This window comes from Crocodylus siamensis, chromosome 1 (genome assembly GCF_052110815.1).
Source record: "Crocodylus siamensis isolate JL-2025a chromosome 1, ASM5211081v1, whole genome shotgun sequence".
Classification (NCBI taxonomy): Eukaryota; Metazoa; Chordata; order Crocodylia; family Crocodylidae; genus Crocodylus; species Crocodylus siamensis.
The window spans coordinates 206,523,730-206,539,860 of record NC_143395.1 but is presented as its reverse complement, the minus strand read 5'-3'; the positions used below and the strand labels follow the sequence as shown (position 1 = coordinate 206,539,860).

The 16,131-nt window shown below is 44.7% G+C and overlaps 1 protein-coding gene across 5 annotated transcripts in view; it reads right to left on the bottom strand.

Annotated features, from left to right (window-relative positions):
* WARS2 (tryptophanyl tRNA synthetase 2, mitochondrial) overlaps positions 1-16,131 on the bottom strand; it is a 117,651-nt gene that overhangs the window by 12,828 nt on the left and 88,692 nt on the right. For 4 of the 5 annotated variants that reach the window (XM_090053709.1, XM_090053687.1, XM_090053695.1 and 1 more), the window contains 2 exons: positions 11,142-11,260; positions 7,285-9,191 (listed from right to left, as the gene is read on the bottom strand). In XM_090053709.1, the coding sequence (XP_089909835.1) occupies positions 8,743-9,191; positions 11,142-11,260 (568 nt within the window). In that variant the 3' untranslated portion in view covers positions 7,285-8,742. Of the gene's footprint in view, positions 1-7,284; positions 9,192-11,141; positions 11,261-16,131 lie in introns of those variants that run through there. The other variant, XM_090053715.1, reaches the window with a different exon arrangement.

Genomic DNA, 16,131 nt, shown 5'->3' with positions numbered 1-16,131 from the left:
ATCCTCAGATACCACTGCATTTGCTCTGAGAATACTTGTGACTGAAATCTACCTTTATATAACAAGGGCACTCCAGTAGAGAATATACCATGTCTCTGAAATACACACCCAAATACCCCACAGTAACCAGCTACAATACCAAAAGAAACCTCCCTGGCCACATCTAGCTGAGCATAGACATTTGGTTCCCTGGGGACAACTAGCAGTGGGACACCTTGTGCTGCTGCTAGTTGTCCCTTTGGAACACCCATGCTTCCTGTGAGCTGGCTGCACCTCATACACTGTCCAGCCAGTGGCGGGAGGCAAGCGACATTGCACAACTGCCAGAGTACTGACAACAGGGCAGAGCCCAGCCCACAGCAGCAGCCCACCTCCGCAAAGCCCCATGGCCAGATCGTGGTGGGGGTGGGAGGGTGGTACAAATGAGAAATTCTGGGGCACAAGAAACACTTGGATGTCCAGTATCTGGCGCGGCTGCACTCGTCTGGATGTGGCCCATGACCATGCACCTTTAATAGTCACCTACCACCCCACATGGCAACCAATTAGAAGAATCAAACAGTTACAGCTTATATTTGACATAGAACAGAGATTGAAATTAATATTCCCAGCCCCTCCACTCTTAGCTTTCAAAAAAACCCCAAACCTTACCCAATGATCATCATTCAGGAGGGCTGACTTTGACAAGCTCAGGAGACTTGTTGGTGAGGCCCTAAGGGACTATGACCCCAAGGGGAGGGGAGTCCAGGAAGAGTGGTTGCTCATCAAGGGAGCGATCCTTGATGCACAAGCTAAGGCTATTCCATCTCGGAGGAAAGGCAGCAAGAGGGCACAACAGCCCCCTTGGCTCAACAAGGAACTAGCGGTCCTCCTGCATCTAAAAAGAGAGACCTACAAAGGATGGAAGATGGGATCTACCTCCAAGGAGGAATAAACTGCACTGGTCTGGACCTGCAGGGAGTGAACCAGGAAAGCCAAGGCTGTGATGGAACTCCAACTGGCTACAAGTATCAAGGACAATAAAAAGTCCTTTTAAAGATATGTGGGGAGCCGGAGGAAAAGCAAGGGCAACATTGGACCCTTGCTAAACCAGATGGGACAACTGACAACTGACACCCAGGAAAAAGCAAACTTACTAAATGGATATTTTGCATTGGTCTTTCACAAGTCCCATGGGATGCCCCTGCCCATTACGGGGCAGGAATGCCTGAGTGAGGGTGGTTCCTTGCCCTCCATCAATGCTGACCTCGGGAAGGAACACCTTGAGAGGCTGAAAACCTTCAAGTCAGCTGGCCCTGCCAATTTACACCCCAGAGTACTCAAGGAGCTGGCAAGCATCATAGCTTAGCCCCTGGCACAGATCTTTGAGAGCTCCTGGTGCTCTGGTGAAGTGCCCAATGATTGGAAGAAGGCCAATGTGGTGCCTATCTTAACAAGAAGGGGAGGAAAGTGGACCCAACAAACTACAGGCCCATTAGCTTGACCTCTATCCTGGGGAAGGTCTTAGAAAAGATTATCAAAGAGGTCATCCTTAACAGACTGGCCAATGTCAACACTCGGAGGGATAGCCAGCATGGGTTTGTTGGAGGTAGGTCATGTGTGACCAATCTCATTTCCTTTTATGACCAGGTGACCTATCACCTGGACAAGGGAGAGGAGATTGATGTCATCTATCTTGACTTTAAAAAAGCCTTTGATCTAGTATCCCATGATCACCTCTTGGTGAAACTGGCCAATTGTGGCCTTGGGTCCCCCATGATCAGCTGGCTAGGGAACTGGCTCTGTGGTTGGACCCAGAGAGTGGTGGTTGACAGAAATCAATCTTCATGGTGCCCTGTGACCAGTGGGGTCCCTCAAGGCTCTGTCCTTGGACCTATTTTATTCAACCTCTTCATTAATGATGTGGACATTGGTGTCAGAAGCAGACTGGTCAAGTTTGCTGATGATATCGAACTTTGGGGTAAAGCATCCACACCTGAGGACAGGGGGGTAATCCAGGCTGACCTTGACAGACTCAGGAAATAAGCAGACGAGAACCTGATGGTGTTTAACATCGAAAAACGCAAGGTTCTCCACTTCGGGAGGAAAAGCCCGCAGCATGTCTATAGGCTTGGCAGTGCTACACTAACGGACGAGGGACTTGGGGGTCAGGATTGACCACAAGATGAACATAAGCCTGCAATGTGATGCCGCAGCTAGTAAAGCAAGCAAAACCCTGGCTTGCTTCCATAGATGCTTCTCGAGCAAATCCCAGGACGTCATTCTCCCCTTGTACTTGGCCTTGGTGAGGCTGCAGCTGGAGTATTGCATCCAGTTTTGGGCTCCACAATTCAGAAAGGATGTGGAGAGTCTTGAGAGAGTCTAGAGGAGAGCCACATGCATGATCAGAGGTCAGGAAAACAGACCTTATGACGACAGGCTGAGAGCTATGGGACTCTTCAGCCTGGAAAAGCGCAGGCTCAGGGGCAATCTGATGGCCACCTATAAGTTTATAAGGGGTGTTCACCAGGATCTGGGGGAATGTTTGTTCACCAGAGTGCCCCAAGTGATGAAATGGTTATAAACTCCTGCAAGACCGTTTCAGGCGGGATATAAGGAGGAACTTTTTTTTACTGTCCGAGCCCCCAAGGTCTGGAATAGCCTGCCACCGGTGGTGGTTCAAGCACCTACTTTGAATGCCTTCTAGAGAAATCTGGATGCTTTTCTTGCTGGGATCCTATGACCTCAGCTGACGTCCTGCCCCTGGGGCAGGGGGCTGGACTCAATCTTCCAAGGTCCCTTCTAGCCCCAGTGACTATGAAATCTATGAAAAGCAAATTCCTTACTGTTCAACAGACATCAAATGAAATGCAGCCTTGCTTTAGCAATGGATGCAAAACCTGAGGTTGACTACACTATAATCTACTGGCTTTCTGAAATTCCTCCTTCACAATACAAGTGATAATAGTCCTCCCTCTTTTGGTAGGTCTTGATTTCCCATTAAATCAAGCCTCTTTTTTTCTGTTGTCTTTTTTCCAGTTTCACAGCCCTATGCACTGGTTTTAATCAATGTGTCTGCTTCTTCTCTCAGACCTGATAAAGACTGCCTTGCATTCTAAAGCTTGTGTAACTTTATTGGACCAAGTACGTGGTTGGTATAAAAGGTATCACCCCCAAAAATCCTTACCAATGGACATATAGTCTAATGTTCTGTGACAGATGCTTTAGAAAAGGAAAAAACACTATCATAATTGATAGTTTGGAGTAATTGGCCATAACAGAAGTTTCTTCGTAAGCCTAATCAGTCATCTGTTTAGGCTTAGCATGCAACTAACTGGAGCGCTCCCACCAAGCTGCCACTCCCTGCTCCCATTGCTTTTGCCACAACTACTAAGTTCTTTGGGCTTCCACCTCCAGCTTCTATTTTCTGCCCTCTCTCCTGGGGGCAGGACAAAGTAGTGGCAGGGGGACAGGTTGCCCAAGCTGTGTGCATGGGGATGGGGCTAGGGGGCAGTGCCAAACTCCTTGTGTGGTAAAGGAACCAGGCTGGCTGTGCTATAGTGCATGTTGCTGGGAGGGGGTGCTGCACATACAGCAGGAAGGGAGCCAGGCTGCCTGTGTTGCAGTGGGGAGCAGTGGGGGCACCCATGCAGAGTGCAGCTAGGAGAGGAGGGAGCTGGGGTGCCCATGTTCTGTGTGAAGCATTAGGTGGGGAGGTGCTGCGCTGCCTATGCAGTGGCAGGGCGGAGCCAAGGGTGGGGTGAAGGGAGCATGTGTGCAGCCTATGTTGCGTGTGGCCCTAGGCTGCCCAGAAGTTGGACAGCCCTGCCCTAAAGCATGTAGATTTATATTGTTTCTCCATATATATGTATTTTTTCTGCATCCTGGGGACCAGATCTTATTCTAGCCTGCCCAAGTCCTTTTAAAACTGTTAATACAAAAGGTGGGTGAGTCCTCCTCCTCGCTGCTTTTTTGTGATTTAATCATAAAGCTAAGGTGATTGTTAAAAAAGCAGATGCCTTTATGGATTTTGGGGGGTGGGTGATATTTTTCTCCTGATACCAACAAGGAAAGGTAATAAAAAAGCAAATGATCCACTTTTTCTCTATTGACTTACCTCTGGAATGACCACTTATTAACTTACCTCTAGAATGTCCCTTCTTCTTGTTTTCCTTCTATACAAAAGTCCTAATCTTTTCAATTATTCCATGATGTTATTTTTCACTTCTCACTTTCAACCCTCTTTTGGTTCTACAGCACTATGAAGTGGTCTGATATGAACATTATATGCCTTTCTCTTCTCTACCAGGTAGCTCAGTGTATAGGGCAATCACTTAGACAGCCAAAAATAGGTTCTAGGCTACTTTCACCCAAAGAAGGTTTAAAGCTGGGTGTTTCTCAGTTATGAGCACCATTATGCAGTTCCTTCAATGGTTCTCCTTTTGAAAAAAATGGTCTGCAATCAGTCAGATGAGATTCAAAGGTAAGTGCAAATTCCTGCACTTGGGACAGAATAACTGCATGCACAAATACAGACTGGAGAGCAAGTGACTAAGATGCAGTACTACAGAGAAGTAGAGGTGCACTGATACATCAGTCCATACCGTATCGTCATGGATAAAAGGAAAATTGACTTTTCACGATCAGGGTTTTTTTGGCCAATGTGGCCGATAATGTCACCAATAAATGCTCCATGCATGGGTATAGCTATAGCATGCATGCAGCCAGGAGTGCTGGGGGTGGGGTGGTGGGAGGGGCGACTGAGGCCCCTGTGGTAAAGGGCGGAGTGGGGCTGGGACAGGCCCAGACTGGGTGGGGCATGGGATAGAGCTGTGAGTGCCTTGTCTAGGGGGCATGGGGAGGCTCCTGTCACTGTGCGCACCCCCAAAGGAGACATGGGGGGCATGTGCTCCCCAGATTTGCACACAGGCTGCCACTGTGGGCTGTGGCCGGACTCTTCCTGGTGGGGCGGTTTAGCTGAGGCTGCGCTTGGGGCAGGTGGTGGCGCTGGGGCGAGGGACACTATGGCACATCCCCCTCTCCCAGTGCCATTGCCACCTACCCTGAGCACAGTCCCAGCTCAACCCCATGCTGGGAAGAGCCCATTGCTGTCCCCAGCCCCAGCTCACAGTGGCAGTCTGCCCTCGCCCTGCAGTGGCAGAAGCCACTCTCCCTCCCCGCACTTCCTGGATGAGCCGCTTGTGGCTGTGGCCCATACCCTGCCCTGGCTGGGCAGTGTCTGCCTCTGCCCCTCTCCCTCCCTCACCATGAGGGCCTCGATCTACCCCCCGCATGCCCCTTCCCTTGCCCCGCCTCTTCCCCCTAGCAGACTTACCAGCCTGATGCAATCAGCCCATATTGGCAATCAGATCGGTATCAGCCAATATAGCTCATTAATAATTGGCCATCAGTATCTGTTCCAAACAATCGGTGCACCCCTACAGAGAAGGACTGGGGGCGGGGCATTATAATCAACCATAAGCTGAATGTAAGCCACCAGCGTGCATTTGTTGCAAAACAGAGCAACAACATAATGGGCTGTATTAACAGGAGTGTCGCTTGCAAATCAAGGGAAGTGAACCTTTCACTCTATTCAGCACTGGTAAGCCCTTGCCTGGAGTACCATATTCTGTTTTAGGCCCTACACTTCAAGAAAGATGTAGTCAGGTTGGAAAGAATCCAGGTCAGAGCAACAAGAATGTTTAGGGCCTTGAGAGATGCAACTTAAGAGGGAAGGCTAAAGAACTAGGGTTGTTTAGTTTGGAAAAGAGATTTGATAAACATTCAAATACTTAAAGGGCAATTACAGAAAAGATGGATGTGGGCTATTCTCCATGGTAATAGGGGACAGGATTAGGAGCAGCAGCTTTAAATTGCAGCAGCGGAAGTTTAGATAGGAGATTAGGAGGAACTTCCTGACTATGAGGGTCAGAAAATATTGGAACAAGTTACCTAGAGAAACTAGAATCATCCTGGGACGTTTTCAAGAGCAGGTTAGACTTGGCTGGGATGGTTTAGTCAAGGAAGGTTCCTGCTTTGGGTAAGGGGTTGGGCTAGATCAGGAGTACTTAATTTCTGGCCCCTGTGCCAGATCTGGCCTGTGATGCTGCATCATCTAGCCCATTGGGATTCCCAAGGGTCTGGAAATTTGGCAGTGGGGGAGCTGTGCCACTGCTCCCCTGCTGTCAAATGTCCAGACTCATAGAGAGTCCTGGGCCTTATCTGCTGGATCTGGTGTCAAATTACAACAAGCAGGGAAGAGTGGTGGTGGTGCCCACTTCTGGCACGCAGGGAGCTAGGAGCGGGGACTGTGCCCTCTCCCCACCAGGAGGGGATGGAGAGAGGGCAGTGCTGGACCGCTAGGATCCAATTCTGGCACACAGGGCAGGGAGGAGGTGCTGCCAGGCCACCAGGACTCAATCCCAGTAGGTGGGGCACACGTGGTGGTGATGGGGCTACAGGGCCCAATCTGGCCTGCAAACAAGCCCTGTGCCATTCATTTGGTGCTCAATGCACATCTCCAGCGTACATTACCTCGCATCAATCTGTAACAGGGGTGTCAAACTTATGGCCAGTGGGCCAGATCAGTCTCACAGAGCTTGTAGAGGAGATGGAAATTTGAGGGCAGAGCCTGCTGTTGAAATCTGGGGTGCAGAGTCTAACTGATGACACATCAGTGACAGAAGTGGGTAATAGCTGCAGTAAGCCTTCTGGTCAATTGCCCTGCTTGGATCTAGCCCACGAAGAACTCTACAGTCTGGATCTCAGCCAGGAGATTGCATGAATGTAAAACCCCTGGTCTATATGAGGGCTGTCAAATGTACAGATCATTAAGTCATGTCATCTGGCCTATGAGTCTCAGAGAGGCCAGGGATATGGTGGCAGGGTCAGCATATGCAGGGCTTGAAATCTTGTTTGGGATGCATATCAGCGATGGGCAGTGAGCGATAGCTGCATTATTCTCCGCATCACCACTGCTACTTCTCACTGTGATACAGTCAGACCCAGCCCACCAGAAGCCCTAGGGTACTCATCTTCCCCGTGAAGATACAAGGACAGGTGTGCTTTACACTCCTGGCCTATACTGACTTCAGTATGCCAGCATTATGTTCATTCACTTAGCTTCCCTACTCTTGATGAACTTCAGTAAACATGTCATCATCAGTTCTTGTCTCAAGGTTCTCCAGATCCTTAATACATAAACAGAGGTTTTAGCATGGGCCCTACAAACATTCAACTGGTAGCTTCACAATAAGAACTAAAGGATTTTTGAATCTGTGAAGACCCATCACTTCACTCTGGCCATTTACCAAATTCAGCTGCTTTTTATTGGGTTGTATTACAAAGAAAAAAATTGAGTTTATTTGGTTCCATTATATCTATTTATCTTTTCCTGCTCAGGACACAGACATACTATAAGCATGTTCCACCGACGCAGCTTTTCCCCTCTTTGCAACAGCTGTCATTGTATGAGCTTCTTGAATGACAGTATAAGTGAGTTTATATTTCAATGCAGTAATTTCAAGAAAAGCATCATTGCAGTGATGCAGTTAAATGTTCCAGTACAGTACAACAACAGTTTTACATTGCCTTTAAATTTTACAGCTCTCTCCTTTCTACTTACCTCAGAATTGTTTATTTTCTTTTGTTTATTCCCCTTTCCCATGAGCTTTTCAACAGCAGCTCTCATTCTTGGGGGCTAGTAAGAAAGTAGGTCTGTGCACGATAAACCTCTCTCTCTCACTACTTTGAGAAAAATGCTTTTTTTTTTATCATAACCCATAGTCCAAATTCAGCTAAACATATACCCAAGCAACTCTAGTTCTCTGGTTTCTCAGCCTGTCATCTTCCTGGAGGATGAAGATATTGTTTGTTGTTTAAATCTGCAGTTCATACTAGTAGTGGACTGACAACAATGGAGATTTTTGTTGCTTCAAAGGATAAATACAAAATGAAAAACTGTGGCATAAACTCCCTTCATGGAATCTCCTGTGAGCAGGGGCTGATTTCAGAGTGAGAGGAGAGTGCAAGGTTTAGGATGTAGGCTTTGTTTACACCTTGGGCTCTTGGTATGACTTCCTAAAATACCAACTAGCCTCACTTGATGCTCTTGATGGTTTCTGTAATATAGATATTCATATGCCAAGACCAAGACCAAGACCAAGGCCAAATCTGTTTCATAAAAGCTAGAAATTGTTACTTAATTAGACTGGATTTTAACTGGTGACTCAGAGGTGAACATTTTTCCCCCTGTTATCAATTCCCTGCACATTCCACTCCAAAAGCCTAATATTTTTATTCTGGTTATTTGGGAATACATTTTGCTATCATCTTCAACCTAGGATAAGTGGCAATACAACTAATGGGATAACTGCCTTTCTATTTAGGGTTATGTGCATGATAGAGGTTTGTGACAAGAATTTAACTTTCTCTCCAGTTTGGATTAGTTTGAGGACATTCCAGTTACCTTGCTTTCTAATTCCCTTCTCACGACATGCTACAAAAATAGCCAATTCCTTTAGGTAGTCTCACTGTCCTGATGTTATGGTTTTCTTTGGAAACTGCAGGTCTTTGTTGTCTTCATCTGACTGTAGTTCGATGCCTGCTGGAAGGCATTCACTTGATCTACATCTTACTCCCAGAGAAAACATCTCTGATTTTCTACTCTGATTTCCCCAAATAAAAGATTCCTTCAAAATCACTACGAAAATAAATAAAGGTTGGCTGTAGAAAATAAAATAGCTTATCGCTATTTAGCAATTTCTACAGTAAACCTACCAATCTTCTTACTTCCTGGTACACAGGGGCAGCTAATTCTTTGGCTTTCTCTGCTCCAGCCTTTAAAACATTCTGCAAGTAGCATTTATCCTGCTGGAGCCTCTTCATTTCACTTCTAACTGGTGCAAGTTTCTGGATAACTGCCTCTGCCACCATCATTTTGTAGTGGGCGGTGTCAAGACCAACTGATTGGTGTAATACTTCCTTTATGCCAAGTCCTGTTACTGCAGCATGAATAGACACAAGATTGGAGACACCTGGGCGACTGTCTGGATCATAGGTCACTTCTGAGGTGAAGTCAGTCACAGCCTTGCGGAATTTCAGCACTATCTCCTCTGCACTGTCCATTAAACTAACTGTGGCTAATTTCTGAGGGTCTGACTTGGACATCTTGGCTGTTGGATCTCTGAGGGACTTTATTTTCTTCGTTGAATCTAGAAACACACACAGATAAGTCTTCCATTAATATTTGTAAGACACTTGAGTTAGGACTATACCCCAAGCTTCAGTACGTCTCTGTTTGCCTTGGCAGATGCATTTCCCTCATCGCCTTGGTCAAGGATCATTCACCTTTGGTCTTCATACCCACCCCGCAAAGCACCCCAGCCATTTCTTTCTTTTGCTGAAGCTCCATGGTGATTCACTTTCTAAACCATCTCCTCCCTCTAGGGTCTTGATACTGAGAAGAAAAAAACTGAGAAACACAGACCAGACACTAGTGAGGGTCTTCATAATGGTGGGTAAGTAGGTGAAGCTTTCCTCCAGGTGAGTCCTAAAAGACCAGTCTCCTCACCACAGGAAAACTATTCAACACAAGTAACCCCGAAATTCTCCTAAACCCCTTGGGGTTAAGCTACTTAAGACGTTTTGCCTAACCAAAACCTGGCCAAACTCCAAAAGGGGAAATTTTAAAACAAATAATACTAAGGCAATACGTTCTATGGAAATAACTGAGGCATATGAACATAGGTGAAACAGAAGTAATATAAAATTCTTTACAAGATTCATCTTGTTGTACCAGTCCTATTCTAAAAGTATTATACATGGAGTGCACTACAAGCTATTGACCTAAATACAAGAATCTTTTATTCTGTTTTATAATTAGTCTGTACAGTCAAGAAAAATGACAAGGTAACTCGAGGCATGAATAGCAAACAGCCCAGCTTCTGATATAGTGCATATTCTCAAACTGCTCATACGATACTGCACAGAACTTTGCAACATGCAATATTCTCTGTCCAACACCATGTGGCTAACATCTCATTTGTCACTGGGGCTTGAAAACTTAAAGAAGCGTAATAGCAATACTTTGGCAAAGAATACTCCTTTCTAAGGTGAGAATCCCTTGCTGCTTTAGATCTAGCAGCCTCTGCTGCACATTTCCCTAGAGATCACGAACTGCTACAAAGATGCAACAAGTCTTCCTGACCCAACTGTTCATGTTTCCAGCCACTTTCCAAACATTTGTGTTGCAATCAAGCATGCACTGTTTTAGTTTAAAAAAAAAAGATACTGAAATTAACACATTAATGTTAAAAGTAAATGTTAAAACTTTTGGAAGTTACTTTGCAGCACTGATTACAGCAGGAGGTCTCAACTTTTTCTTCCTGAGCCGCCCTCCCCCCCGGCATGATATAAAAACTCCATGGCCCACTTGTGTCACAACGACTGTCCTATTCTCCAGCCCTGCCCACACAGCCCCAGGTGCAGCTGGTGGTGCTCAGCAGCAGGGAGACCCAGGGCCCCCACTCACCTAAGCAGAAGCAGCAGTGAGGAGCCTCACCCACTTGCCTTCAGTCACACCTGTAAGGAGGAGCCTGTGGGGCCAGATGGGGTGGGACCATCCCCACCCCTTCCTTGGGACTTGCCTCAGACCCAGGCAGACCCTCTGAAATCTGCTTGCAACCCATCAGGGGGCCACAGATCTCTGGTTGAGAATCACTAGGTTACAATATTTTGTACAAATGGTGTATAATTGTCCTGGTTTTATGCATCTTATTCATAGCTCTTTAAGTGGCAGTGTTAATTGTTATGTAATTGACATCACAGAATCTGTATTCTCCTCAGGAGAGGTACAGCCCTATAAAAAGCAGAACTGAATGGGCAGTAGCAGAGATGTGCAGGGGACCCAGGACTGGAACAGGAGACACTTTACATATTCCTGCACTGGCAGGGGGGTTGCAGAGCCCTACTTTTATCACTGGGAGTTTTACAGTCTCTCCTCTTTTCAATTTGTCTGTTTTGCCTGTCTGTTCTCGCATATGTTTATCTCTTTTCCCTGGTTTCTGAAATAGATTCTCCTTACTTCTGAATCAAATCCAACTCATAACACTAGTAAACATGAATAATAATTAGTAGTAATTATTAGTCAGAAGTCTTCTTACTTAAAATAGCTCTGGGTATTGGAAAGAATTTTCCATATTTCTTGTTAAAGTGTTGTGCTATATCTTGAGCCAATTCCAGGTGCAGGACTTGATCTTCTCCAACAGGAACATGTGTTGACCTTTTAATAAAAGACAGATATAGGAAACTCAGTAAAGCTCTCTGGTTCTGTTGAAATGTAACCCAAAGCTGTCACAATTCCTCCATGCTTTACGGCCAGATGGAGCCAAATGTTCAATTTCAGTGAAACCTCTCTTTCCTCTTTTTAGAAAAAGACCCAAGCAGATCCTAATCCAATCTGGTTCTACTCTTTCTGGTAGGATGAAATGAATCTTCAGGAACAAAATAAACAGTCTTTCACAAAGTATAAAAAAGTAAATGGAACATATACCCAATTATAGCAAAAGCAGAGTTGTGTTTATTTGTATTTTGCAGACATCCTCACCTTCTGCAGGATTTCTACCACCTGCTTCTTCAGAAAGAACAAGAAAGATGTTAAGTATTGCTCATATACAAAAAGCTGAGTAATTCTCTAACAACTCTGCTACACATTCAAACTAATGCTGGATAGAAACCAGCTACAGCAGGGGGAGGTAACCCCCAGAACAAATGCCAAAACATGGCACACAAAGGCATTCTGCTTGGCACGTGTGCCTCAGGGCAGATAGCAGGGAAGGGTCTGTACTGCCACAACAAGGATCAGGCCACTTGTGGCTTCCTCGTCACCTGCCCCTGGCATTCCAACATCTTACAAGTTGAGGCTACAGGTGTTTTTGGCACTCTGCCCAAAAATGTCGACCCCTGAACTATAGAGTTGTTACATATTTTCAAGCACTAATTTAATTTTATATAGTTGAAGATTCATTTTTATTAAGTGATAATTACTTTGCATTTGTAGCTGGTCTAAATTTATTCCGTGATTCACCAGTTATATACATAACATGTAGCAGGGGTCTATTTCATTCAAAGTAAAATTAAGTACAGCACAAAATTTCTATACATAAAATGCAATTATACTTAACCCAAAGAAAAGCCTTTGTGGGTGCCATGTGCAATTAATGTGAAGCCATAAACTCCAGAGCCATTCAAGCCGGAGTAAACGAACTCTGGGTGCAGCATCTACACGTGCATTTGAGATAGCAGCAATGTGAGCCGGGGTGGAGCAAGGCCCTTGGCTGGCTGGGTGCAATTTACACCCCTTGTCAGCATCTACATGTGCTTTTCAGTACAGTGAAGTACTTTGCCATAAGATAATACTGTCAGTGACAGTGCTATTTTATGGCAGAGTTCATTAGTTTACTGTGCCTTAATACCAGTGCATGTATAGACAGTGAGGCTTTACTGCAGAGCTAATTACTCTACTCCGCAGTAATGAGCACATGTAGATGCACCCCATATCTCCTACTCTCAGCCTCTCTTGATCAAAAAGCATATGCCTATGGTGTATAAAAGAAAAGAAAAAATACATAATGATAAATAGCCATATCACCTCTTTTATCAAACCTCAGGTTACAGTAGGTCAGGCTGCAATGCTATTTGAATAAAATAACAGAAGTATGGATTAAATTAGTGCTGATGGATCTGACAGGAAATTGAGGAAGAAAAGTGACTGATGAGTCAATATTGTACCCATGCCCTGGATAAGAGTATGGTAACTATTTTTATTCATTCATTTTATTCACTTTTTAAGACCAGAAAAACTCCCCCAAAACCTGATCATGTAGTCTGATTTCTTGTATAAAACATACCAATTGAGCTGGACACTTCTGACCAAGTCCAGTAACTTTTGTGTGACTAAAGTGTATCTTAAAGAAAAACATTTCGCATGATATGAAATATCAAGAGATGACAGATCCACCATCTCTCATGGCATTTCTTTTCCATGATTAAATCATCCTAACTACTAAAAACTTCTTTCTTGCCTTCTTTCTTATATGAGGTAGACTGAAATACAGCCAACACTTGATTATCAAAGCCTCAATACCAACTGCACTTTTTGTAAGCACTGGGGTGCATTAAACTGAATCCTGAACAAATTCCAACTCAAGGAAGAACATTCCATGACAACAAATTCCCAGGCAATTTCAATTCAGTATAGTATTCCTTCTGGTCCCAAATTATTGGGCTGACATGCAGGGGTCAATTTGCCCACCCTTTCCCTTCACCAAATACTTAACAGGGCAACCTAAAAACAGCTACAGTAGCCCATAGGAAATCACAACAGCCTATAACTAACACATAAATCAGTTACCATAACCAATATACTTTAAGCAGGTCAAAAGAAATGTTTCCATATGCCAAAATGGTTCCAGATTTGAAGTTACCTGACTAAACAGAAAACCTACTGTGCTTTCACAAATGCCTCTGCATGATTCTTTTCTTTCTTGCCTACTGTTATTATTAATTAAAAAACCAGCTTCCTTGCTTTTATTCCTTTCACATACTATTTTCTAAACTTCTGTTCGTGTATTTATTTTCTTTTTTACTTCTTTTTCTGTGGTTCATCTTGATTTATTTAGTTTCTCTCTTCCTCCAGATCTTAATTCTGTACCATGACTGCTGTTCCTTACCCTACAATCCACTTCCTCCCATATCTCCTTTTCTCTTACCTTTTTTAATATGAAGATGCTGTGTCATTAAGGATAACCTCTTAATACAGACACTCACACACCTTCTTTTGTCTTTTGGTTCCAGTCACTGTTGATAACATGTTTGGCAATAAGCATAAGTCAAGTTTCGCAGACTAGAACATTATGTGATTTAGTTCTTCTCAAGGCTTGCTGAAGTATGGTATTTGGTGGTCAAGTCAAGTATCTGAAATTATTTTGAGGATTCTATTATTGTCTATTAAAAACTAATACTTAATGGGTCTCACAGTTATGAAGCTATTTCTAATGTTCTTTTTAACTGTACACTATTACTCCTGACTACAGTATGCAAAACTAATAATTTCATCCCTAGATCTGTTGAGATTACTGCTGACACCCCATGAATACTGCATTGTAGATTACTTCCCTAAAATGAAGCCTCGCTATTCCTGGTTCCTTACTCCTGCATACGCACACACGTACCCCCTTAATTTCCTCACAGTACTCTACACGTCCTCAGTTAAAATGTGAACCAAAGAATGCTGATTTCCAGTTTCCCAATTTACAGAAGACCTCTATGAACACTGCTATATGACTATGCTGTATTCTGATGGTACTAGGTATCAGACCTCACATCAAAAATTGGGATCTTTGCTAATCTACCAAGAAAGAAAATTAGAACACGACTGTGCTGCTGCAAGGGATCTCAATGTTTAGTTAGAGGGTACCACATGAAGTTTCCCTTTTCCTTCGTGCAGAGAAGGCTTTCCCCATGGCTGCTACTTTAAAACTTAAAAAACCAAAAAGCAACCAAACAACTGAATGTGACTTCGGTAGATGTGTAAAGGGCCCAACTGAAAGCTCTAGAATTAAGTTCTCAAGCCATATGCCAAGTCCATCACAGGACAAGGCAGGGCAATCAGTAGGACTCTTCCCTGTTTTCAAAAACTATAGGTTAGTCTGACTTACCCAATCAGGCCAAAAAAAATCAAGAGTGTTATTTTTACTGGTAATTGTATGTGACTTAATCACAAAAGGGAAGCTTATAAGAAGTGGAATCTTGGACAAATAACTAGAGAAGAATATAAAAGCACTGCTCAGGCATGCAGGGATGAGGTCAGGAAGGCCAAAGCACAACTGGAGTTGCAGATAGCAAGGGAAGTGAAAGGTAACAAGAAGGGTTTCTACAAGTATGTTGATAGCAAGAGGAGGATCAGGGAAAGTGGTGTGGGTCTCTTACTGAATGGGGGAGGCAATCTTGTGACAGAAGATACAGAAATGGCTGAAGTGCTCAATGCCTTTTTTACTTCCATCTTCATAGGCAAGGGCTGCTCCCAGACTATTGCACCTAGCAGCATGGTTTGGGGAGAAGCCGTGCAGCCCTCAGTGCTGAAAGAACAGGTTAGGGACTACTCAGAAAAGCTGAATGTGTACAAGTCCATGGGGCTGGATGGACCTGGGGAACTATAGACCAATTAGTCTGATGTCCATCCCTGGAAAACTGCTGGAGAAAATTGTCAAGGGATCCATCAACGCCAGACTAATGGAAGGCAAGCTTCTGAATGCCAGCCAACATGGCTTTGTGACTGGCAGGTCTTGTCTGACCAACCTCATCTCCTTCTATGATCAGGTAACATGTGCCCTGGACAAGGGAAATGACGTGGACGTCATGTATCTGGACTTCAAGAAGGCCTTTGACCTAGTTCCCCATGACATCCTCATGGATAAGCTAGGGAACTGTGGCCTTGATCATTCATCATATGGTCCAATGGCTAGGCAACTGGCTATGAGGTCAGACCCAAAGAGTACTAGTTGAAGGGAACAAATTAACGTGGCACAGGTTTACCAGTAGACTCCTTCAGGGCTTGGTACTTGGGCCAGTACTCTTTAACATCTTCATCAATGATCTGGATTCAGGAGTCAGAGGTGAACTGACCAAGTTCGTGGATGATACCAAATTATGGGGGGGGCGGTCACACTGCAGGACAGGCTGGGGTACAGGCTGAATTGGACATATTCTCACAGTGGGCTGACCAAAACCTGATGCTCTTCAATGAAGAGAAGTGCAAGGTGCTGCACCTCAGTAGGAAGAACCCCCAGCATACTTACAGGCTCAGCAGTGCTACACTCTCTAGCACCATCACCAAAAGGGACTTGGGGGTCTTGACTGACCACAAGATGAATATGAGCCACCAATATGGTGCTGTGGCTAGCAAGGCTAACCAAACTATGGTGTGCATCCACTGATGCATCGCAAGCAACACCAGGAAAATTATCCTCCCGCTTTACTCGGCCCTGGTGAGACTGCCGCTGGAGTACTGCATCTAGTACTGTCCCCCCACTTCAGGAAGGATGTGGAGAAGCTTGAGTCAGTCCAGAGGAGAGCCACTCATATGAGCCATTG